Genomic DNA, 16,147 nt, shown 5'->3' with positions numbered 1-16,147 from the left:
TTTTTTTTTTTTTATTTTGGTAGATACAGGGTCTTGCTTTGTTGCCCAGGCTGGTCTCAAATTCCTGTCCTCAAGCAATCCTTCTTTCAGCCTTGGCCTCCCAAAGTGCTAGAATTACAGGCATGAGCCACTGCACTGGGCCACGATGGCTGACTTAAATTCAAATTCAAATTCAAATGGTGCATGTCAGTCATCAAACATCAAGGGTGAAAAAAAGACCTGGAGCCAGTTTTTTCCTGAGGTTCTCTTAAGCCATTTTAGTGCTGCTTGAGAGGCCTGCCTTGCTCTCCCTGGAGACCTTAATTATGTAAGTAAAAGACTTTTCCAGGGCCGGGCGCGGTGGTGGCTCAAGCCTGTTATCCCAGCACTTTGGGAGGCCGAGGCGGGCGGATCATGAGGTCAGGAGTTCAAGACCATCCTGGCTAACACGGTGAAACCCCGTCTCTACTAAAAACACAAAAAATTGGCCGGGCGTGGTGGCGGGCGCCTGTAGTTCCAGCTACTGGGGAGTCTGAGGCAGGAAAATGGCGTGAACCCGGGAGGCAGAGCTTGCAGTGAGCCGAGATTGCGCCACTGCACTCCAACCTCATGGTGTGTGTGTGGCATCATCAGTTTCTACTCCAACCTCATGGTGTGTGTGTGGCATCATCAGTTTCTACACCTGAATCAAATTTGGGATGGGACTCCATTCTGGCTTTCTGGGGTGGCTACAGTAGATTCCTGTCTCTCTGACTTATTAGCTGTGTGGTCCTTAGCAAAGTCAATCTCTGTACATCTGTTCCTTAACTCTACAATAGAGGAAATAATTTTATCTCTAGTCTAGACAATAAGTTTATTGAGAGCAGGGATCATGTCTGTGTTAATCACCATCTAATCCCGAACACCCAGTGCCAGGGACATAACTGAATCAGTGACTGATTGGGTTCATGAATATCCAGCTTGACTATTTCATAGTAATGTTTTTCAAATCAAGTGAAATAATATTCATTTGCTCATTCAACAATTATTTGTGTACCTCCACTAATCTGTAAACTATAACGCTCTTCAGAAGATATAGCACTGACCGCAGTTCTCTAAAAGTAAAATACATACACACAAACCAATGTAGAAGGAGGACGGTGTTCAGAAACGCAGGCGCCCGTCCAACAAAAGCGGGGTTTCATCCTGAATATTAATAAGCACGCTTTCCGTTTTGTCAAATAAGGTAGTAAACAAATAAAACTAGACTAGTTGAAATCAAAAACTTGGCTGACAGCACAGTGATTTAAACTATCCGGACCTTTGCAACAGGGCTGAGAATGAAAGGAAGGGGGCAAGGTTGGAAAAAACGTTGACAGTGGGTCAGAATCACGACCATGGGGCCTGACCCAAGGGGGCCTGGGGCTGAGACATCCGCACCAGGACATTTCGGGACCAAATTCAAGCCCTCAACGCCCACAGGGAAGCAAATGTCCCCACCACCGCCCGTAGGGAAAGGGCTCGCAGAGGCACAGGAAACCGTTTCCTCGGTAACAACTTTCCGTATTACTCCAAAGAGCACGAAGAAAAGGGAAGGGAGGGATTAACTGTAATCTGAGAAGGTTCAAGCAATCGCCGTGAGAAAAAGTCCGCTAAAGCCACAGATGGGAACCTGCCCCAGCGAGGCCCGCTTACCTGACGGACATTCGGAGCGCCCTCCATCGCGGCTCCCTCCGCCGCCGCGGCACCGCCCCGCGCGCACCGCACCGCAACGCCCCGCGCCCACCTCCAGCGCGCGCTGCGAGTTACAGACTCCGCGCGCCTCCTCCGCCGGCCCTCCGAGTACTTCCAGCCGCAGCTCCTTGCGCCCTCCGGCGGCCGTGAAGGATTCCTGACGATGGGTGTTTCTGGGTTAGCCTGAAGGCTTGTCTTTCTAGGGGTCACAATGAGACTTCCCTATTCCCAACCTCAAACTACTGTGCCTCCCAGGAAATGGCATACCCTGCCCCAATGTGCGAAAAGGTGAATTGCTCGGAAACTTTTTTTTTTTTTTTTTGAGACGGAGTTTCGCTCTCGTTCCTCAGGCTGGATGGAGTGCCAAGGCCCCGTCTTGGCTAACTGCAACCTCCGCCTCCCAGTTCAAGCGATTCTCCTGCCTCAGCCTCCCGAGTAGCTGTGGTTTACAGGCGCCTGCCACCACGCCCGGATAATTTTTGTATTTTTAGTAGAGACAAGGTTTCACCATATGGGTCAGTCTGGTCTCAAACTCCCTATCTCAGGCAATCCGCTGGCCTTGGCCTCCCAAAGTGCTGGGATTACAGGCGTCAGCCACCGCCCCCGGCCGGGAAACTCTTGTTCCTTCCAATAAAGGATTGAAGTTACTGATTAACTGCTGTACGTATTGCAGATTCTTGGTTCTGTAAACCAAAAATAAAATGCCAAGCCCCCCCCCCCCAGCCATCTAAATGGACCCCTCCTCTTGGCCAAGAGCGTTCCAAATTTAACCTGAAAATCTAGTTCAGGCCATGATGAAAGAGGGGATTGGACATGCCTCATTAACATCAACACAGACCTTAAGTCTGAGAAGAAATATTTATCATCTATTCCCTCGGACGCCTGCTACTTGGAGGCTGCATCTGCATGATAAAACCTTGGTCTCCACAACCCCTTATCGTAACCCAGACATTCGTTTCTACTGATAATAACTCTTTTTTCTCTTTTTCTTTTGAGACAGGTTCTGGCTCTATTAGACCAGCTGGAGTGCGGTGGCGCAATCTCTGCTCACTGCAACCTCCACCTCCCGGACTCAACCAATCCTCCCACCTCAGCCTCTCGAGTAGCTGGGACTACTGGCGTGTGCCACCATGCTTAACTACTTGTTTGTTTGTTTGTTGAGACAGGGTTTCGCCATGTTGCCCAGGCTGGTCTCGAACTCCTGGACTCAAGCAGTCTGCCCCCTTCGGCCTCCCAAAGTGCTGGGATTACATGTGCAAGCCACAGCTCCCAGTCAATAATAACGCTTTCAACCAATTGCAAATCAGAAAAATTTTTTATGTACCAATGACCTGAAAGTTCCTCCTTCTCGCCTTGGAGCTGTCTCCCCTTCCAGATTGAAACAATGTAAATCTTACATGTATTGATTGATGTATTAGGTCTGCCCAAAATATATAAAAGCAAGCTGTATCCCAACCACCTTGGACACATGTCATTGGGACTTCCTGAGACTGTGTCACAGGTGTGTCCTTAACCTTCGCAAAATAAATTTTCTAAATTAACTGAGGCCTGTCTCAGATATTTGGGGTTCAGAGTTCCCAACCAAACAGCTATAAAAAAGACATTCTAAGCCAGGAACAGTGGAAATCACTCATGTAATTCCAGCACTTTGGGAGACTAAGGTGGGAGGGTTGCTTGTGTCCAGGAGTTCAAGACCAGCCTGGGCAACACAGGGGGGCCCCATCTCCAGAAAAGAGAGACAGAGAGAGAGAAAGAAAGAGAGAGAGAGGGAAGGAAGGAAGGAAGGAAAGAAGGAAGGAAGGGAGGGAGGGAAGACATTCTAGAAAAATTGAGGAATAGTGAATATGAAATGTCTATTAGAGTTGATGTTACAGGATAATTAATGATTTATGGATACATTTATGGATATTCATTTATGGATAATTAATAATTTTTGGCAGCTGGGCGTGGTGGCTCAAGCCTGTAATCCCAGCACTTTGGGAGGCTGAGGTGGGAGGATCACCTGAGGTCAGGAGTTTGAGACCAACCTGGCCAACATGGTGAAACCCTGTCTCTACTAAAAATACAAAAATTAGTCGGGCGTGATGGTGAGCGCCTGTAATCTCAGCTACTTGGGAGGCTGAGGCAGGAGAGTCGCTTGAACCTGGGAAGTGGAGGTTGCAGGGAGCCGAGATCAGGCCATTGCACTCCAGCCTGGGCAACAAGAGTGAAACTCCATCTCAAATAATAATAATAAATAATAATAATAATAATTTGTGGCTATGTTGCAGGGTGTCTTTAATATTAGAAAACCCACACTAAAATATTTAGGAGTTCCCTGTTATCCGTGGGGATGTAAAAAAAAAAATTAAAAGTATTTAGGAGTGAAGTATCACCATGTCTGCAACTTGCTTCCAAATGCTTCCACGAAGATGAATACACAGAGAAAACAAAATAGCAAAACGTTAATTATTGGACCTAAGTGGAGGGTATACTACTATTCAGTTATTCTTTTACTGTTTACATATATTTAAAAATCATAATGTAAAGTTGAAGAGATGGAAAAGAGTTGAATCCAGTTCCACAAAATGTCAGACACTGAGTGTATTTCTTTTTTGCTTTGTTTTGTTTTTGTTTTTTTGAGACAGAGTCTCGTTCTGTCCCCCAGACTGGAGTGCAGTGGCACAATCTTGACTCACTGTAACCTCTGCCTCCCAGGTTTAAGCAATGCTCCTGCCTCAGCCTCCTGAGTAGCTGGGACTACAGGTGCCCACCACCATGCCCGGCTAATTTTTGTATTTTTAGTAGAGATGGGCTTTCACCATGTTGGCCAGGCTGGTCTCAAACTCCTGGCCTCAAGTGATCCACCCGCCACAACCTCCCAAAGTGCTGAGATTACAGGCGTGAGCCACCGCACCTGGCCATGAGCATATTTCTTAAATATATATGACATACTAAAGGACAAATTACTTAATAAGATAATCAGTAAAAGACAGGTTTCTATCCTCATTCTGCAAAACTTTGCATAAACTGTGTTCTGTTAAACATAAGAAACGTCACAGAACACCAATGTTAAGCAAGGCCGCTGTTTGATCATGATAGAGTAAGACAAAAAGAAGGCCACTGGGTAGTCATGTCTAAACACAGACAAAAATGTGAACATTGTTCGAAACACAGAAATGACTATGTCCCTATGCTGACTAATATCACTGGCTGCTGCCTTTTTCCCAATCACAGCTTTAGCTTCACTTTATTCCACTTACCTTCTAGATAAGATGTATTAAGATACCCAATCAGAATAACCACATCTTATTGACAATATGTAATCTGGGACAAAGCTCCACTTCTTGAATCCTCCTCGCAAAATCACTGAACACAAACCCAAATCCTGTAGTAAGACCTTTCTAACACCCTTTCACTGAGATGTCCTCATGGTTCTCCATGGTATTTTTTCACCCTCATTGCAGTGAGTCAATAAACACAATGTTGTCTAACTACAGCTATGGTTCTCCTGGACTTTGGCTGAAGAGCATTGATATACTTTGCAGTGAAATAGAACATAAGGTGAAAGTGAATATGGAAGAAAAGTTGTCAGAAGTTTGAAGAGAAAGGAGAAATTATGAAATACTTAGGAGCACAGGTGAATGAACTGACTAATGTTTTAGGAAAACAGTAAAACAGTAGCATTGCTGGGCAACACAAATGCCTCATTGAGATTAATGGTCATGTATTTAAAGTGAGATCACACTAATATGTAAACAGCTCCCAGAAATCCCCGCTTACCACAATCAGGGGATTGCTTAAGTAGGAGATTAATGGTCATGTATTTAAAGTGAGATCACACTAATATGTAAACAGCTCCCAGAAAAACATATGAAAAAACTACAGTCAAGTTAAAATTGTTAAAGTATATGTCAGAAAGTTCATGGAAAAAGAAATACAAGTGTCTTTTTTTTTTTTTTTTGAGACAGAGTTTTGCTCTTGTCACCAGGCTAGAGTGCAATGGCATGACCTCGGTTCACTGCAACCTCCACCTCCTGGATTTAAGTGATTCTCCTGTCCCAGCCTCTGGAGTAGCTGGGGTTACAGGTGCCCGCCACCACTCCCAGCTAATTTTTTTTTTTTTTTTTTTTTTTAGTAGAGATGGAGTTTCACCATGTTGATCAGGCTGGTCTCAAACTCCTGACCTCATGATCCACCCTCCTTGGCCTCCCAAAGTGCTGGGATTACAGGTGTAAGCCACTGCACCTGGGTGTCTCTTAAAAATATAAAAGATCCTCAGTTTCACTCAGAATAGCATAGAAATTAAAACCACACTGAAATACTATTTTTCACTTATTAGACTGACAAAAGTACAGAAATTTGAAAATGCATTCTGCTGACAAGACTGTCGAGATACAGGACTCTTATAATGGAAGTGTAGAGGCTGGGTGCGGTGGCTCATGCCTGTAATCCCAGCACTTTAGGAGGCCAAGGCAGGTGAATCCTTTGAGGTCAGGAGCTCGAGACCAGCCTGACCATCATGGTGAAACCCTGTCTCTACTAAAATACAAAAATTAGCCAGGCATGGTGGCAGGCGCCTGTAATCCCAGCTACTTGGGAGGCTGAGGCAGGAGAATCGCTTGAACCCAGGAGGCGGAGGTTGCAGTGAGCCGAGACTGCACCACTACACTCCAGCCTGGGTGACAGAGTGAGGCTCTGTCTCAAAATAATAATAATAATGGAGGTGTAAAGTAATATAGCAAATTTGGCAATAGCTACAAAAATTACAAAATGCATATACTCTTGCAGCAATACCAACTTCTGCAATTTTTCCTATAGATTTAATTGCACACATGCAAAATAATCCAAAGTTATTCCTGGAAGAATAGTTGGTAGTAAAAATTGAAAACAAATCATCATCAATAAAGGACTGGTTAAATAAATGACAAACCGCCACCCATTAGAATTTGGAATTCTGTGGAGTTTCATAATAATTTTTAAAAGAATGAGGAGGAGCAACATCAACAAAAATGGCAGAGTGGGGAACTTCAAAAGTCTGTACTTCCACAAAAGCAACAAAAAAGCTGGCAAGAGCTGTCAGAAACAATTTATTCGGAAATCTGGAATGTCACCAAAACCTTACCACAATCAGGGGAATGCTTAATTAAGAAAAAACAGCTGAGTCTCAGTAAGAGACTTTTGTGACATTTTATTTTAACTTACCCTGGTACCATCCCCTACTCTACAATAGCCCACATTCCTGGTACTGATTCGTAGTATCAGAGGTAGCAGTACAGACCTTATTCTCGAAGAATTGTTATCTGTTTGCTCTGACTTGTTTGGTGGCTCCCTGAAGGCTCAAGGACTTGTTTGCCTTATTTTATCTCAGAACTCTCCCAAGGGTAGGACACCTGCCTTGGGCAGGTGTTGGTGGGGGAATGTTGGTAGAGGGGGCAGGTAGAGTATTTACTGAAAACATCTGGGCCGGGCATGGTGGCTCACGCCTGTAATCTCAGCACTTTGGAAGGCTGAGGGGGCAGATCACCTGAGGTTGGGAGTTCGAGACCAGCCTGACCAACATGGAGAAACCCCATCTCTACTAAAAATACAAAAATTAGCTGGGTGTGGTGGTACATGCCTGTAATCCCAGCTACTTGGGAGGCTGAGGCAAGAGAATTGCTTGAACCCAGGAGGCAGAGGTTGCGGTGAGCCAAGACAGCGCTATTGCACTCCAGCCTGGGAAACGAGCAAAACTCGTCACACATACACACGCACAAAAAAAAAAAGAAAGAAAAGAAAAGAAAAGAAAAAATTTGAAGGCAAATATATTACCAGTATCACTTGGGGCAAGGGAGAACAGTTCAGGCAAACAATGGACAATCTGAATAAGGGCTTTGAAAAACTCTCACAAATTCCTGGGAATCCAGAAGGCCACATCCATGCCCAGAGCTGGGAACATGCTCAGAAAATACCTAAGAAGGCCCTAAACTTCCACCTCTGGCTGACTTTTTGCTCGGCTAAGGCAGAGATATAAACTGCCTGGCTGGGTGTTATAGGCATACCCAACACACACAGAAAGCCAGTCTGCAAAGACTGGAAGATAATTGCTTGTTTCTGTATGTATTTTTCTTCCTCGGTTTTTATTTTTTTCGAATCTGACAGAACAGAGACTTATGCGTCCACATACAACAAAGAATACAAACTTTACAAAATTAGTTTGACTTGTATGAGGTACCTAGAGTAGTCAAATTCATAGAGAAAGGAAGTAGAATGGTGGTTTCCAGGGGCTATGAAGAGGGCAGAATGGGGCTTTATTTAACTGGTTCAAAGTTTCAGTTTGGGGTGAAGAAAAAGTTCTGGAGATGTGATCATCACACAATATAAATGCATGTAATGTCACTGAACCATACTTGAAATGGATAAAATGGTAAATTTTATCTTGTGTATATTTTACCATAACATAAAAATGTAGTTTATAAAAGATACTAACAAACCACAAATAAATGCTAAAATAAGCAGCAACAGTAAAACCTGGGGAGGTGTACAACCTGATTTTCAAAGTTGCTGCATTATGCCAGGCGCAGTGGCTCATGCCTGTAATCCCAGCACTTTGGGAGGCTGAGGCAGGTGGATCACCTGAGGTAAGGAGTTCAAGACCAACCGGGCCAACATGGTGAAACCCTATCTCTACTAAAAACACAAAAATTAGCCAGGCCTGGTGGTGGGTGCCTGTAGTTCGTGAGGCTGAGGCATGAGACTCTCTTGAACTGGAGAAGTGGAGGCTGCAATGAATCGAGATCACACTACTGCACAATGCACTCCAGCCTGAGCGGTAGAGTAAGACTCTGTCTCAAAAAAAAAAAAAAAAAAAAACAAAGTTGCTGCATTATAATATTCAAAATGTCCAGTTTTCAACAAAAAATTATAAGGTACACAAAGAAACAAGACAGTTTGACCCATATACAGAGAAAAATAATAGAAACAGCCCCTAATGAAGCCTGAGCATTAGGCAAACAAAACTTTAAATCAACTATTTCATATATGCTCAAAGATCTAAAAGAAATCAAATTCAAAAGAGACCCATGAGAACAATGTCTCACCAAATGAAGAATATCAATAAAGAGATATAAATTACAAAAGGAACCACATAGAAACTCTGGAGCTGAAAAATACAATAACTGAAATGAGAAATTCACTAGAGTAATTCAAATAGACTTGAGCAGACAGAGGAACAAATCAGCAACTTGAAGGTGGGTCAATTGGGATTATTCAGTCTGAGGAGCAGAAAGAAAAAAAAGTGAAGAAAAATGAACAGAACCCATAAGACCTGTAAGACACTGCCAAGTAGACCAACATATACAAAATGGGAATTCCAGGAGAGAAGAAAGAAAGGATATTTGAAGAAGTAATGGCCAAGAAAGAATGAGGAAACTCTTTAGGCACTAATATATAAAGATCTACAAGAAATTTTGTCACATAAAAAAAAGTAAGATGCAAAACAATATACAGTGCCAAAAATGCATACTCTGAATCTAATTGTGAGGAAACAGACAAACTGAAATTGAGGGACATTACTTGAACTCTTCAAAAACATCAAACTTATAAAAGGCAAAGAAAGACTGAAGTGTTCTTTCATACTAAAGAACACTAAAGACATATAGCAACTAAATACAATGTGTGATTTTGTCTTGGATCCTGAACCAGAAATATTTTGTTGTTGTTGTTGTTATAAAGAATATTACTAGGACAACTGTAAAACTTTGAATAAAGTGTAGGTTACATTATAGTATTGACTCAGTGTTAATTTCCTGTTTTTGTTTTTTGAGACAGAGTCTTGCTCTGTCACCCAGGCTGGAGTGCAGTGGTGCGATCTCAGCTCACTGCAACCTCCGCCTCTTGGGTTCAAGCAATTCTCCTTTCTCATGCTCCGGAGTAGTCTCAGGTGCATACCATCATGCCCGGCCAATTTTTGTATTTTTAGTAGAGATGGGGTTTTTACAGGTCACGCTGGCCTCGAATTCCTAACCTCAGGTGACCCACCCACCTTGGCCTCCCAAAGTGCTGGGATTACAGGCATGAGTCACCATGCCCATACAATTTCCTGTTTTTTATAATTGTACTATGGTTAGGTATGGGGATGTGCTTGTTTTAGGAAGTGTAGTCATGCACTGCATAACAATGTGTCAGTCACTGCATTCAACGGTGAACCACAAGAAAACAGTGGTCCCATAAGATTATAGTACAATATTTTTACTGTACTTTTTCTATGTTTGGATACACAAATACTTCTCATTGTGTTACAATTGTCTTCAGTATTCAGCATGGTAACATGCTGTCCAGGTTTATAGCTCAGGAGCAATAGGCTATTCCATATAGCCTAAGTGTGTAGTAGTAATACAGGAGATAGAATTTAGGCAGATAGTAAGGGTAAGAGTCCTCAGTGGAACTCCCCTTTTAACAAAAAGCAGCCACCAAAACATTTCTTTTCTAACAAAGAGCAGCCTGAAAAATCAAGCCGCAAACATAGATAAGCAAGCTAAAAAGCTTGCACAGGTGAATGCCAGCCTCAGTGCCAATAGAAAAGGGCTACCTGGATGCCAGGCATGTTCAACAGGGAGGGTCCTCTTCTCTTTTCTTTGTCACCATGTGTACAGTAAAGAGGCAGGCAACATGGTGCCTGGCCATGTAGAGAACCCATCTCCATAATAAAAGATTAGGGTGGAGTGGCCAGCTTCTTTGCATGCTATGCAAACCGCACACCTAGTCCTAACCAGTTCTTCGTGTGCTATGCAAATGACACACCTGGTCCGACCAATCTTTTGTGCCCTATATAAATCAGTTACCACCTCCCCAAGATCATCTATTCAACCTTCTGCATTTCACCATGGAGGCAGCAACCCATATTCTCTGGGGCCCCTCTCTCTGCAGCAGAGAGAGCTTTTCTCTTTATTTCGCCTATTAAACTTCTGCTCTGAACCTCACCCTGGTTTGTCCACGTCATTGTTTTCCATGACCGTGGGACAATGAACCTCAGGTATTACCCCAGACAACAACGTCACTTCAGTAGGCTCTACCATTTAGATTTCTTTAAGTACATTGTAGGATGTTGGCACAACAGCAAAATTGCCTAATGACGCATTTCTCAGAACATATCCCAGTTCTTAAGTGACGTATGACTTTGTACACTGATATATTTGATCTAGCTCACCCAAATGTTTCAGAAAAAAAAATTGTGTGCCGAGAGAGAATAATAAATAAAGCAAACATGAAAATCTGAGTAAAAGTTTTATGGGAAGCCTTTGCACTATTCTTGCAACTTTCTTATTTCAAGTAATTAAAAACTATTATAACTCAATAAATAAAGTGAAACCACCCTCCACAGTTGTGTCTTTTTTTTTTTTTTTTTTTTGTAGTTGCACAAATGCAAACACAGAATGGACACAGTTGGATTTAGTTGGAGGTTTTGGAGGGTTTCTTGAGACAGGGTCTCTCTCTATTACCCAAGCTAAAGTGTAGTGGCATGATCACTGTTCACTGCAGTCTTAACCTTCTGGACTCAAGTGATCCACCTCAGCCTTCCAAGTACCTGGGGCCACAGGCCCACACCACCCCATCCAGCTAGGTTTTGGGGAGTTTTGTTTGTTTGTTTGTTTTGTAGAGACTGGGTCTCCCTATGTTGCCCAGACTGGTCTTAACTCCTGGCCTCAAATGATCCTCCTGTTCTGGCCTCCCCTCGTGCTGGGATTACAGATGTGAGCCACTGCACCCAGCCTAAGGTTGATTTTTACCAGGCAAGTATGCTAAGTCACAAGAGAAGCAAGGGAGATAAGTGTGTATGCAAGGGTTTGGCAATAATGATTGCCCCTGGAGTCCAAGCAGGGTAAGAAGCAAAATAAGGTCATAAGAGTGTCAAGGCCAATGAAAGTGTGAGGATTAAATGTTTGTAAATCTAGTTGAGATTAAAGGACTGCTGGTGATAGAAGTGATGAGTTGGAAAGATACAAATGGTACTTGAAACTGAGATTGTGGACAAACTGCAGTTATAATGATAAGTTCTATGATATGAGCATGAGAGTGGGTGGCTGACAGGAGTGGTGGTTCAGATTGTTGGGGCAGAGGTCAAGGCACTAGGAAACCAGGAATTGAAAGTATAACCTTAGTGGCTATTGAAATCACCAAGTACAGAAAGAGTAGGATAGAAGAAAGCAACATGAGCAAGGAGGAAAAATCTTCAATGAAAAAGGGAACATGGATTGTGAGTTTATAGATGACTCCAATAAGAAAAGGCAACTGGTGGCATAGTGTTCTGACATGAAATTCAAAGATAGAGTGTTAGGGAAGAGTGAAGGAAAAGAGTCTGGAAGTAATAGGAAAAAAGATGACAATCATTTTTTCTTGGGCCCATTGGTGCTCCAGCTTCTATAGTTGCATGACAAATCACCCAAAATCTTAGTGGCTGAAAACAACAATAATCATTCATTATTTCATGGTTTCTGTGGGTCAGGAACCTGGAGCAGCTCAGCTCGTCAGTTCTAGCTCATGGGCTTTCAGAGGTTGCCCTTAATCAAGTGGAGATCCAGTCATCAGAAGACCTGATAGTGGCTGGAGGATCCACTTCTACGGTGTCTCACTTACATGGCCGGGCACCTGGTACTGGCTATTGGTTTGGGACCTCAATTCCTCTCCATATGGACATCTTCACAGAGCTGCTTCAGTCCTCATTGCATGGCAGTGCCTTTCCTCAGAGCAGGTAATCCAGGATACCAAGGTGAGGACTACAGTGGCGTTTATGACCTAACCTTGGAAGTTATAGACTATCATTTACACCGCATTCTATTGGGGTCAGTCAGCTCTGATTCACTGAGGGAGGTGACTCCACAGGGCATGAATGATAGAGGCCAGGATCAATGGAGGCCTTATTGATTGGAGGCCAATGGAGGCCAGGATCAAAGAAGGCCAGATCAATGGGAAGTTACAAGCGATATGACGGTGTGGGAGAGGAAACAGACATCACTTGAGAGGGCTTCAGGGAAAGCCGTTTCCTCTCAAGTTTCAGGGGAAAACCAAGTATCAATGCAAGCTTGTCCAACCCGTGGCCCACAGGCCACATGTGGCCTAGGACAGCTTTGAATGCAGCCCAACACAAATTCGTAAACTTTCTTAAAATATTATGAGTTTTTTTGCCATCAGCTGTCATTAGTGTTAGTGTATTTTATTTTATTTTATTTTATTTTTATTTTATTTCATTTTATTTTATTTTATTTTATTTTATTTTATTTTATTTTATTTTATTTTATTTTATTTTATTTTATTTTATTTTATGACGGAGTCTCGCTCTGTCACCCAGGCTGGAGTGCAGTGGCGCGATCTTGGCTCACTGCAACCTCTGCCTCCCAGGTTCAAGCAATTCTCCTGCCTCAGCCTCCCAAGTAGCTGGGACTACAGGTGCATGCCACCACGCCCGGCTAATTTTTTGTATTTTAGTAGAGGAGGGGTTTCACCATGTCGCCCAGGCTGGTCTCGAACTCCTGAGCTCAGGCAGTCCACCTGCCTCGGCCTCCCAAGGTGCTGGGATTACAGGCATGAGCCACCATGCCCGGCCTAGTGTTAGTGTATTTTATATGTGGCCTGAGACAATCCGTCTTCCAATGCAGCCCAGGGAAGCCAAAAGATTGGACACCCTTGAGTTAGAACAAGATGAAGAAAGATTTTTAGAGAATTTTCAGAGAAAACTCAAAGAACTTAGGTTATAGAAGATTTTGTTGGCTGGGTGCGATGGCTCACACCTGTAATCCCAGCACTTTGGGGGGCCGAGGCAGGCGGATTGCCTGAGCTCAGGAGTTCACAACCAGCCTGGGCGACATGGTGAAACCCCTCCTCTACTAAAATACAAAAAATTAGCCGGGCGTGGTGGCATGCACCTGTAGTCCCAGCTACTCAGGAGGCTGAGGCAGGAGAATGGCATGAACCCAGGAGGCCGAGCTTGCAGTGAGCCGAGATAGTGCCACTACACTCCGGCCTGGGTGAAACAGCAAGACTCCATCTCAAAAAAAAAAAAGATTTTGTTAATGTCTGATCCTGAATTCCACAACGCACCAGGGAAGGAGTTTTGGAGTTAAGGGCAGGGGTGGTGGGGAAGAAATGAGTGCTGAGGAAATAGATAGGGTGCTTAGAAGCACGCAGCAGTCCTAGGGTCACCTCTTTATTTTATCCCAAGGAGGCCCAGAGGCGGACTACCGACGGTATGCCACTTTTTGCCCCTTCACTAAGTAGAGTGTTCCTGAGGTACAGCTCTTTAACTCACATTTCAATATTAGAAAGAGCTTGAAGGAGTTTACAAACTTCACTCTTTCAAATTTTTTAAATGTCCAGTATGACTAGTTTTAGTATAGATCCTTGGGAAATGTCATTGTTAATTTTTATCACTTTTTTCTAGTTTTGCTAACCCATAAATAGTGAGTTAACATATCTTTATAGACCTAATGAAGTGGGTCATGCCTGTAATCCTAGCCTTTGGAAGGCTCAGATGGAAGGATTGCTTGAGGCCAAGAGTTCAAGACCAGCGTGGGCATCACAGCAATCCATCTCTAGGAAAATTTTTAAAATGTGTGTGTGTGTGTGTGTGTGTGTGTGTGTGTGTACACATATGTATCTAACTTTGTTCCTTCCTGAAACCCACCCAAATTGCAATGAAAGGAGTTGTGGACAGACAGAACAGGAGAGGAAGCAAGAGCAAGAAACTTGTAAGCTGAAAGGCAGGGGAATGAATTGCAACTGAATTATAAAACTCACTCTCTCTGACCATATTTTTGCTAGACATCTAGTGTCTGGTCCAGGTGCTCAAAGTCTGGTGAGTCCTAGGCTTTCCAGGACTGCCTGTAGGGCTCCTGCCCACTGACTTTCCAAAATGACCTCTAGGACAACCAAGGACCAAGCTGATTTATACCTCAGAATGCCCAAAAAACATGGGAACTGACAACACCAAAATACCTGTGACACTGATGATTAAATAAGGAAAGAAGTACAATTGTAGCTAAAATAAGGACTCAGGTCAAAGCTGCTTGTTTTATTTTTATTTTTTTATTTTTGAGATGGGGTCTCACTCTGTCGCCCAGGCTGGGTTGCAGTGGCACCATCTTGACTCACTGCAGCTTCCACCTCCTGGGTTCAAGCAAGTCTCCTACCTCAGCCTCCCGAGTAGCTGGGATTACAGGGGCGCGCCACCATGCCCGCATTTTTAGTAGAGATGGGTTTTTGCTATGTTGGCCAGGCTGATCTCAAACTCCTGACCTTAGGTGATCTGCCCATCTCAGCCTCCCAAAGTGCTGGGATTACAGGCATGAGCCACCACGCTGGCCAGGTCAAAGCTGTTTGAAAAGCAGTTATATCCCTAGGTCATCTCCTTGTCTCCATGCTGCTAGGCAATTTTAATTTTCAGATGTATATGTCTCAAAAAATATGCCACCCACCTTACTTAAGAAACAAGCTACTGGAGAAACAGCTCATTGAGAAACCAGTAAAGATAAAATGTGGGCGGTGAAAAACAAGCACTAGGATAGAGATGGCATTCCCCAAGTGGTAGATCCCAGAATGACAGCTGCAGACTAGACATAGAAGGCAAGTGGTCCAGATTGGAGCCATGCAACTCAAGAGACAAGCTGATTGAGTGCTGTCATCACCAAGATCCCTATTGCCATTTATCTTCTTTTTAGCTGAAGACAGAATTTCCCTATGAGTCATGTTCAGATTCTTTTGTGTACTTTGCTTGCGAAGTTCCTATTCTCCCTCCATTCTCTGCTGCTTCACCCCACAGATTTCTGGTTTGACTTACTCCTGAGAATGAGAGGTAGCTATGATGGGTTTAGAAGCAGAAAACATAGAACAGTCCATTTTCTCTGACCATATTTTTGCCAAGCATCCAGAATCTGGTCCAGGTGCTCAAAGTCTGTTGAGTCCTAAGCTTTCCAGGATTCCTGAAGGCTCCTGCTCACTGACTTCCCTAAAAAAAGACTGTTTATTAACTCTCCGGGAACCTAACGCCAGATTATGATCAGTTTCTTTTCTCCTGAAAGGCTTTAAAAATCTGATAGTGACACCAGTCGCCCTTTGCTTACACAGGAACATAGGTGACATATCTATAAATTAAAACAAGGCACTGATTAACACAAAAATCAGAGTAATGTTTATCTTTGGGGAAGGAAGAGAGATGCAATTGGTGAGGGCTTCTATGTTACTCCAATATTCTATTTCTTTCTCTTTTTTTTTGGAGATGAAGTCTTGCTCTGTCTCCCAGGCTGGAGTGCAATGGCGCATTCTTGGCTCACTGCAATCTTTGCCTCCGGGGTTTAAGCAATTCTCCTGCCTCAGCCTCCCAAGTAGCTGGGATTACAGGCATGCGCCACCATGCCTGGCTAATTTTTAAATTTTTAGTAGAGACAGGGTTTCACCATGTTGGCCATGCTGGTCTCAAACTCTTGACCTCAGGTGATCCACC

General features: G+C 43.5%; 1 protein-coding gene across 2 annotated transcripts in view; it reads right to left on the bottom strand.

Moving 5' to 3' along the window:
• GRAMD1C (GRAM domain containing 1C) overlaps positions 1-2,340 on the bottom strand; it is a 108,170-nt gene extending 105,830 nt beyond the window's left edge. Inside the window, exon 1 of one of the 2 annotated variants that reach the window (XM_034957113.3) lies at positions 1,654-2,340. In XM_034957113.3, the coding sequence (XP_034813004.1) occupies positions 1,654-1,680 (27 nt within the window). In that variant the 5' untranslated portion in view covers positions 1,681-2,340. The remainder of the gene's footprint in view (positions 1-1,653) is intronic. The other variant, XM_003825114.5, reaches the window with a different exon arrangement.
• Positions 2,341-16,147: the final 13,807 nt, after the last annotated feature.

Source organism: Pan paniscus, chromosome 2 (genome assembly GCF_029289425.2).
Source record: "Pan paniscus chromosome 2, NHGRI_mPanPan1-v2.0_pri, whole genome shotgun sequence".
In the NCBI taxonomy this organism is placed as follows: Eukaryota; Metazoa; Chordata; class Mammalia; order Primates; family Hominidae; genus Pan; species Pan paniscus.
Note: the sequence above shows the minus strand (reverse complement) of the source record. Positions and strands in the feature narration are given on the sequence as shown.